Source organism: Trichechus manatus, unplaced genomic scaffold (assembly GCF_000243295.1).
Source record: "Trichechus manatus latirostris isolate Lorelei unplaced genomic scaffold, TriManLat1.0 scaffold00015, whole genome shotgun sequence".
Taxonomy (NCBI): Eukaryota; Metazoa; Chordata; class Mammalia; order Sirenia; family Trichechidae; genus Trichechus; species Trichechus manatus.
In genome coordinates, this window is record NW_004443951.1 from 3,197,666 (window position 1) to 3,207,775 (window position 10,110).

General features: G+C 39.1%; 1 protein-coding gene across 1 annotated transcript in view; it reads right to left on the reverse strand.

The window, feature by feature from the left end:
- Positions 1–578: 578 nt before the first annotated feature.
- The window catches only part of PRPF38A (pre-mRNA processing factor 38A), a 26,491-nt gene continuing 16,959 nt past the window's right edge, over positions 579–10,110 (reverse strand). The window contains exons 6-10 of the mRNA XM_004371729.2: positions 6,600–6,712; positions 5,947–5,973; positions 5,732–5,829; positions 5,222–5,270; positions 579–4,699 (exon numbers count right to left, since the gene is read on the reverse strand). Coding sequence (XP_004371786.1) covers positions 4,657–4,699; positions 5,222–5,270; positions 5,732–5,829; positions 5,947–5,973; positions 6,600–6,712 — 330 coding nt within the window. The 3' untranslated portion in view covers positions 579–4,656. The remainder of the gene's footprint in view (positions 4,700–5,221; positions 5,271–5,731; positions 5,830–5,946; positions 5,974–6,599; positions 6,713–10,110) is intronic.

A 10,110-nucleotide genomic window follows, 5' to 3' on the forward strand; every position in this document is an offset into this window, starting at 1 on the left:
TTTGCTTGCTGATAGTGAAGAGGACTTGAAGCACTGATGAAGATCAAATACTACAGCCTTTAGTGTGGATTACACCTCAACATAAAACAAAAATCTTCACAACTGGACCAATAAGCAACATCACGATAAATGGAGAAAAGGTTGAAGATGTCAAGGATTTCATTTTACTTGGATCCACAATCAACGCCCATGGAAGCAGCAGTCAAGAATTCAAAGGACGCACTGCATTGGGCAAATCTGCTGCAAAAGACGTCTTTAAAGTCTTAAAATGCAAAGATGTCACTTTAAGGACTAAGATGCCCTGAATGAAAAATTGATGCCTTTGAATTATGGTGTTGGTGAAGAATATTGAATATACCATGGACTGCCAAAAGAACGAACAAATCTGTCTTGGAAGAAGTACGGCCATGTTCTGTAGAAGGGAGGATGGCGAGACTACTTAATACTTTGGACATGTTATAAGGAGGGACCAGTCCCTGAAGAAGGATATTACTCTTGGTAAAGTAGAGGGTTGGCAAAAAGAGGAAGACCCTCAATGAGATGGATTGACACAGTGGCTGCAACAATAGGCTCAAGCATAACGATTGTGAGGATGGTGCAGGAGCGGGCAGTGTTTCCTTCTGTTGTACATGGGGTGGCTGTGAGTTGGAACCAACTCAGTGGCAGCTAACAACAGCATTATATGCCAGACTGTATATCCATTCTGAATCTTGTACTACCCCCTAAAAAACAAATTTGCTAGGATGCCAGTTGGTTAGCAGTAATGCTTGTACAATCAGTAATTACAGAAGTGTTGGAATTCAGACTTGTGTTGTTGGTAGGAGATTTTTTTAGCTGATTTTGGTATTACATAGTCAGAAGAGGTCATTTTGTCTAATCTGTTTATTAAACAGATTTGCCAGGGATTTTAGGCTAAATGATATTACAGATGTATTTGGAAGTGTGCAGAATGATTGTATTGTCTTTGTCCTGCTTCCTGGGATGTGTGTTGCTTCGAGTACCTGGGATCCTGCCATCATTTCCTAACAGAGACAAAGCTTTAAGTCTATTGTAGGAAGTTCAGGGTTTTCCTTGCCCTAGTTACAGCCTGAAAAGGCGTTTATTGAATGTTAGGACCAGGTATATTTACTGTTAGCTTTTATATTCAAGTGTTATAACTTCAGCATCTCTCAGCTTATTTGCTTTGTTAATGAGATATCTGGCCTAACTTACGCTTTTGTTAAAATATGACGAGCATTCAAGATTTTCTTTTAAATTTAATGTTTATCTTCTCCTTCCAGCTCTTGGAGAAGTAGGTTTGCTATAAAATCTGAGGTCATCTTATTTCCCCCTTACAGAGACTTGATTTCTCTGCTTGGGTGCTCATATAATTTATCCTTTAAATTCAGGATTTTTTTAAATAAGATTACTTTGCATGTGCTGGATTTCAAGTATTTTCTACATTATCTCTGTAGCTTTTATCACTTTACTCTTTTCCATTTCTTATCTCTTCCTGCCTGTTTTCTCTATGCTTCTGTATTTTGTAGCTTCTAATAAGGCTTTAATTTCTGCAATTTAAAAAATCTTCATTTCTTTGAAGTTCCACCAGTTTATTTTCTTTTAATCTCCTTTAAACCCATGTATTTAAAAAATTTTAACAGCTCATGCTGTCTGCTGTATCTTTTCTGAGTCTGTAGAGAATTTACTTCATGTTCCTTTAACTTCTAGGGCCCTGAGGCACAGTGGTTAAGAGCTCAGGCTGCTAACCAAAAGGTCGACAGTTCGAATCCACCAGCCGCTCCTTGAAAACCCTATGGGGCAGTTCTGCTCTGCCCTAGAGGGTCGCTTTGAGTTAGAATCAACTCGACAGCAACGGGTTTGGTTTGTTTTCTTGGGGAGCAGAAGTGGCATTTATAATCATTCTTTTTTGATTAATGCTTAATTTTAATCAGGTCTAGCTACTGAAGAATAATGGGAAGGAGCTAGGGAAATTATTAATTTGGGTTGTTGTATTGATACCTTCTCACCAAATCCATTATTTCCTCTGCTCCTGGAACACATCTCCCTTCATTTCCTAGCATTAAGAGGTCATCATGCCCCACTGCAAAGCTCTTCAAAAAGCAGTGTTTTTCAAACAGTGGGAAATGAAATCAATTTAGTGGTTTGCACCTGTTATTAAAAACTGAACTCGAATAGGAAATGTCAAGCGTGTACTTTGAATAAGGGGTAAGAATTATTTCATGAAATTTCAGCACATAGTATGCATATGTTTGTACAGAGGCAAGATGTAAAATGTATTTCTTAATACATGTTGTGGTCAAAATGTTTTAAAGTGATTGTTTAAAGGCCTCGTCCAGTAGGCTAGCATATAGACGACAGAAATGGCCCTTCAGCAAGGTTTATCCTTAAGATCCATCTTCTCTGCAGTTCTGTAATTTATCAAAACTGTCTCTACAGTGATGTTCAACATGTCCCACTGACTCTTACCTCTGTTTTAATTAGAGACTATGAACAGTCTGCTTCCTGCTCTAGGTTGGCTATGCTGCCTCAATTTTGGTCGAGATTTAACCGTATGTCTAAAACGTGCTTTAAAGTTTGTTTTAGGAAGGTTTATTTTTTCTATTAAAATTTTTTTGTGAGGTTTTAAAATTTTATGAATATACTGGATTATAACATGTAGTAAATTTGGCTGGCCTGTGGATCATTTCTCCAGAAGAAATTTCTTTCCACCTAAATCACTTTGGTAAAGAAATAGCTGCTAGTACTCTATAACAGACTTAAATAGATGAGCTTGTATCTAATTTTTAAAAGTAGTCCTATATATAGCTACATCACAAACACATAACAGCTCTCAGGGACAACCTTTGCCAACCCAGGTAGTATCATGAGGGAATCACTGAAGAATATATATGAGTTCTAATGTGATCCAAACATTCTTTAATATTGTTGTAAAGGATCTGTGTCTACTAAGTTTCTTCAGTTCAGTAGCAAATAATGGACTGTTTACCCTGTGATCTGATGACTTCCCAAGAAACAATCCTGTGAGGAGCTCGTCTTCACAGTTCCTGCTAGGACTAGTGTTGAAGGAATAACTCTTTGCTTTTTAAAGGAGGAAAGGAAAGTAGAAGTAACTGCTTTAGTAAAAATCAATACCCTCTTTTGATTATCAATGCTCACGGATACTTTTCAGTCCTTATTTTGCTTAGACCCTTCGCTTCTTTGACCTGCTCTCTCCTAATTCTCCGACCTTTCTGAATGGTTCATTTCACTTTTCAGTTGGTGGCTGCTTTTCCTCCTTACACCAATGTTGGTGTTGCTTACAGTTCTGTTGTTTACACACACTCCCTGGACAATCTCATCTAATTACACACCTTCCACAATTACCTAACATTTGTCAGTTCTGTCTTCGATCACTATGCTGAACTCCAGTACATATTTCCAGCTGTCTGGACTGTATCTAGATGTATCATACCAAAAACCAAGTTGCCTTTGAGTTGATTCTAACTCATAAAAACCCATGTGTGTCAAGAGTAGAACTGTATTCCAAAGGGTTTTTAATGGCTGGTTTTTTCAGAAGTAGATCACCAGGTCTTTCTTCTGAGGTGCCTCTGGGTGGACTCAAACTGCCAACCTTTCGGTTAGCAGCCAAGTACATTAACCATCTGTACCACTCAGGGACTCCAAATATACCACTGTTGTCTCAAATTAAACTTGTTAAACTGAATGTACCGTTTTCACCACCACCTCCCTCGACTCTGTGGTCCCTCCAAAACTTGGTATCTTCCTGATATATTTTCTGAAGTTGTGAATGGCACTACTGTCCATCTATTTAAGTCAGAACTATGAGTGGCATTACACACTTCCCTCTCTATTAAACCTTTTTCAGTTCTGTTGCCCTACTATTACTGATTAGGCTTGGATAAAGTCAACACTTTTGTAAGACAGGGTGAGCTCCTTGACCTGGAATTCAAGGCTTTTGGGGAAGAACACCACTGTGCTGTATAAAGGATGTTATGTGTTACTGCTTGTCGAGCTGTTCAGTGAATCTGGACTAAGTGATCCAGAAGGAGCCTTATGTTTGATTGCATTTTGCTCCTGCAAAGCTGGTGCTAACTAGTCAGTTTACATGGTCATTACCACTTGCTCCTGCTGTTTAAAAAAAAGTTAGAGGCGTTAGTATGTTTTACTGATTTGATCTTTGAATCTAACAACAGCAGCACAAATCCTAGGAGTCTCAAAGCAGTTCCATTGCTAAGCAAACCAAAGAATAAACTACAGAAAAATGGGAAACGGGCGTGTCAGGTTTAATAACAAAAAAAGGGTCAGCAGATGGCCACATCCTTTCCCTGTCATCCATATACCCCTCCCCCCCAATATCCTTCATACCCTCATAAATTCAGTCTGGCTACAATCAAGGTTGGGTGTACAAAACAGGTCAAAAGTAGCCCTTAGGAAACATTATCTCCCAAACATGTGGGTTATGATTCAAAAAGGGGTATCTTCACAATGTTCAGCACCTCTTTCCTTTTTAAGGAAAAAAAAAAAAGGTGAAAAACTTGGTAAGAAGAAACTAAAATATTTTCATAGCTGCCTAGGGAATAAATCTTAATCCTTCCACATAGACAGATACTCTCCTATCCACAGGAGGCCATCTGGACTGAAATCAAACTGAGTCCATTATTCATTCCCTCTCCGGCTCTTCTTGTGGCTTTTCTTAGACCTGAAATGGCAACACATACAAATCATTCAATTTAGCGGCTGTTCAAGGAGCTGGACAAAGACTGCAGACTGATGGGGCTGACACTGAATATTCAATAAATACACCTGGTATTCTTTATGTCTCAGAGCAACCCTGTGAGTCAGGCATTACTATCTAAAACTTCCCACTGAGGAAATGGCCTCTCAGAGGTTAAGAGTGCACCTACAGTGTATGGAATACAGAGGGTTCTAAGGAAAGCTTACTGATGAAAATGACTTTCCAAGGTCACTGAACTGTTAAGTGTTAAAAGTTGGAACATAAACCCTTTGTTTTCTTCTGAGAACAAAGCTCGAGCCCTTTCTATTATCCAAAGTTGCAATCTCAGAAGAAAAAAAATTCTCAGGAGTATAGGTCAATTTTGTTCTGAAATGAAGAAGAATCCCCTTTTAAAACAAAATTTGTAGGTTAACTTGGTTGTGGTTGGGATTTTAATTTCTAAATTAAGAGTGAAGTTCTTAACATGAAACAGAGGCCGTTACATACCTTTCAGGGGACTTTGAGTGGCTTCTGTGTCTGTGACTACGGTGATGACCTGGGGAAGAAAAGGCCATTGGATGAGTGAGATTGTACCCTCCCCTCATCCACTATCATTCTCATCTCCCCCAGTCCCCTCCATCGGCTTAGTACTTTTTTGACCTGGTCTGGGAACACCTCTTGTAGGTGAACTGATGGTGGGGAAAGTAGTAACGAAACCACTTCATATACATTAAGGGCTTTACGGCTAATTCACAAACATCACGTTGGGTTTTCACCATTAACTCTGTAGGATTTATTTCTGTAGTTTCAGACGAAGAAACTGAAGCCCATCATCATATCAGCAAAGCTAGTAAGTGACAAAGACAAGACGTGAACTCAGATTTCCAAATTTCTAGTCCAGTTCCTTTTCTGCTAGGCAATAGTACAGTCAGGCTACTCCTATACTGCAAGAGGCTAGCTGCTCTTCTTATGTTTCTCTGTTAAGACAACCAACGGCAAAAGGCCCAAATGCTGTACCTGGGGACTTAGAGCGGGATCTGTGCCGTCGATCTCGAGACCTACTGCGATGACGTCTTGGGCTCTTGCTCCTATGCCTTTCTCGGCGAGGGGAGGGGCTGTAGAAGAGACTGGTCAGAAACCCTGATAATGTTTGGCAATATATACGCTATGACAAACAATACACAGCCCACCTCCCCAATCCCCATCTTTCATTACAAATGACTAAAGCCTACCTTCTCCTTTTGGGGGACCGACTCCGCCTACAGGGAAAGAAAAGACAAGAAGAGAGCTTAGTGGATACACTGGATGTTGTAGATTACAAAATGGCCCCAATTCTTTCTTATCTCTGTGTCCATGTCCGTCGCAATAGAACTTTGTAGCACCATCCCACTCTAACTTTGGGACTGACCATGTGACTTGCTTTGGTCAATGGGATATTTGCGATTGTGATGCAAGCAGATGATGGGAAAACACTAGCATGACTGGGCTTGTTTACTCTTGAACTCTGCCAATGCCGTGAGAACATACCCATAGGATGAAGAGACGTACAGATGAGATGAATTGCCCCAGCGACCTCGGCTAAGGCCATCCTATGCCAGCCAACAGACAGCTGATCACAAGAAAGCAGGTGAGTGAACCTAGCTTTACTCAAAAACCGCCTATCTGAGCTCCGCTTAAATTGCTGACTGTGGACTTGTGAGCTAATAAATGGTTATTGTTATCTGCATTGAGGTTTTGTGGCTCACTGTTCTGCGATGATGGATAGCTAATCCACTGGGCAAACAAACACTCTCCATAGGCTGGGCATTTTTCCTTCCCTTAAGTCTAAACTTACGGGCTACAGTGTACAAAGTCTCCCGGAAGAGGCCAATGACTACGGCCTTACCTTCTGGGAGACCGGCTCCTACTCCTCCTGTAGCGCAGTGTGGGAGAGCGACGGGGCTTGTCCAAGTCTCTGTAGCTTCTCCGGCGGTGATCAGGTGATGGCACTCTCTCCAACTGGAAATGAGAGGGTAAGGTCAGAGATGGTCACAGGCTTCAGAGAGCCATTTAGGAACACTGCTTACACCCACATCCTGTCCCAAAGTCTGCCTCTAAAGGACTTTACAACACAGTAATTTTTTTACTACATATAAAAGGATAACCCTAAGGACAAAAAGAACTACCAAAAAAAAAAAAAAAACAAAAAACTTGTTTCCAATAATCTGACTGTTCTAGTGTTGGTGTCACCATTCTGGAACTGTGTGCGTAATGTGAGAGATAAATAATTATGCTTATTAAGAAGGTCGATTTCCAACATGATTAAGTGCATCTCCTTAAGTTCCAAGGAATTTAGGAGAGATGGATGGCAGACTAATAAATACAAACTCACAATGTTATTTTATCTTAAAAAAAATTTTCCCCCTAACTCTGCCAGCTGAAAAGGCCTAGAAACACTGACCAACTCCAGTAGCAATGAATGTGGGCACATGTACAAAACAAATTATTTAACTTTAGTAAAATCGTAAAAGAAATCTAATGTAGGACTTCTGTCATTGGGCTGACTAAATATTACAGGGACCCCCTCAATGTAGAACAACTAAGCCAGGTGGTAGGACACATGGTGGTCTCACAAAAATTAGGGGAGGTCTTCAAGTATCCACCCACTTCAAGAACAAACCAACAAAACAGAACAGTGAGTTGGTGCCTCTGCAATGGGAAGTTGGGTAGAGCAGCAGGTATCCAAGAAGAGCTGGGTTTGAACACAAGTGCTGAGATCTGCAATGCTTTAGGAAATGAGAGCCTTGTGCAAGCCTCAAGGCATGGAATAGGAGCCTAGGGCTCATGTGCTGAACCAAAATTCTCAAAAAAAGCTGACGAGGTCCCAGTTAGTGATATCTCTAGGTACTAGCAGATACAGAAATAAATCCTTTTTGGAGGAAAACACCAATCTTAAACTTAGGGCCATAGGAATCTAACCAAATTCAAGCAAAAAGCTTAAAATAAAATCACCAAACACATGACTAAGAGTCAGCAGTAGCAACAAGCAACAGATTCAGATACCTCCAGGACTGATAACTGAACTGTCAGAAAATATATTTGTGAAATGTTTAAAGAAATAAAGTACACAATCAAAAAGACCAACCAACAAAAGACCTTTAGGAAAGAACAGATGGATTTAAAAAAAAAAGGAAACTCTAAGAAACATAATTGGTGATAAAAACAACTCAAAGTAGATGAATGAAAAAGCAGATCGGACAGTAATAAAGTGCAAGTGAACTGGAAGACATGAATAAATTACTGGCAATGCAGGACAAAGTGGTAAGACAGAAAGCATGAAAGAAATAGAGATATGGTGGATAGAATGATCCCAGTAAAAAAACAGCTGCCAGTCAACTCCAACTCATGGTGAGTCCATGTGTGTCAGAGTAGACTGTTCCACAGGATTTCCAATGGCAGATTTTTCTGAAGTAGACTGCCAGGCCTTTCTTCTAACATGCCTCTAGGTGGACTTGAACCTCCAAGCTTCCAATTAACAGTTGAATGTGTTAATTGTTTGCACCACCCAGGGGCTATGGATAGAATGATAGAACCTTATATACATTTAAATGGAATCCTTTTGAGAGAGAATGGAGCAATTATAGACGAAGCAATGGCTCTCAATTTTCCAGAGCCAAGGAAAAACGTCCAGGAAGCAAAATGTATACCAAAACTAGACAAGTAAAAGGAAACTCAGGGCTTGAAACATTATACTAGAACTGAAAAACAAACCCCCCAAAAAATCACAGATCACTTACAAAGAAAAAAATCAGACCACTTACAAAGAAACATAATTAGAATGACAGCAGACTTTTCACAATGACAGGGTGTCAGAAGACTGAATAGTATTTTTACAGTGCTGTGAGAAAATATAATTGTATACTAAAAAAAAAAAACCTTTCAAAAATAAGAATGAAATAATCATTTATCAATGAACAGAATTTCCCAATGGAAATTTTAAATTACATACTTCCGGAAGAAGGAAGATAACAGAAGTATGGGCTGATATTCTGAAGAATTTCTTAAATAAGACACATAAAAATGCTAACTCTAAAAGGAACAACTGGTAAGTTTGAGTATAATAAAATTAACTTTTTTGTTCATCAAAAACACTTTCAAAGAGTTAGGCAAAGGTATCTCCACACGTAACCAACAAACACAAAGAACTCAGCTGAAAAATGGGAAAAAAAATAAAAGCAGACATTTCCCAGAAGAGTAGATTGTTATGGCAAATAAACATAAAAAGATGTTCAGCTTCATTAGTAATCAGTGAATGCAAACTAAAATTAATATATCAGTTCACACCCTATGAATTCATAAAGATTAACAAATCTTGACAAAACAAAATTAACAAGTTAAGTGTGGAGGTTTGGAGCAACAGGAACTCTTATATGCTGCCAGAGGAAATATAAATTGGTACAACCACAATGGAAAACAATCTGGGAACACCTCAAGACCTCAAAATTATGCATGCCTACAACTCAACAATCCCAATCATGGGTGTATATAGCTAAGAGAAACTCTTACACATGTATACCAAGTGACAAGAATGTTTTTAATAAACTAGAAGACACAATACACTCTGGTAGAGAAGAATCTTTACACAATTATTATAAAGTTGTCAAAAAGACTGAACTACAGTTTTACCTACAATATAGATGAGTACTGGAAATGGACTGAGTGAAAAAAGCCAATCCTAGTCCTAGAAGACTACAATATGGTATATCACTTTCATAGAGCTCAAAAACAAAACATTTAGAAAGAGGAACATGTGTGCAGAAGCCCTGCACTGCATAACTCCAGACGGCCCCAGAGATTATGATGGGAATGGTACACCCTGATGTAGTGCAGTGCACGATCTACAGAGCCTTAAGTGGTGGCTCTGCATATGTGATTAAATTACCTCAGAAAAATTACCTCTGAGGGGGAGGCAGGGGCAAGAGATAGGGAAGGAATACATAGATAGATGCAAGTTATTGTTAATAATCTAACTCTTGAGTTGCTGGTAGATTTAAAGGTTTTATTACATTATACTTAATACCTCACATTTTAATATATTTAAAAATACATTATAAGACGCACCCAAGACAGGGCTCCAAAATACATAAAAAAAACTCTAACAACACTGAAAAGAGAAATTGACAATAGTAGTAGACTTCAACACACCACTCTCAGTAAAGGACAGAACAACTAAGAAGAAACTCAGCAAAGATACAGAAGATGTAAAGGGCACAATCAGCCAAACTGACCTCATAGGCATATACAGAACACTCCATTCAACTGCTGCAAAGTACGCATTCTTTTCCAATGCACATGGAATGTTCTCCAGAACAGACCACATCTTAGGCCACAGAGCAATCCTCAACAAGATCCAAAAC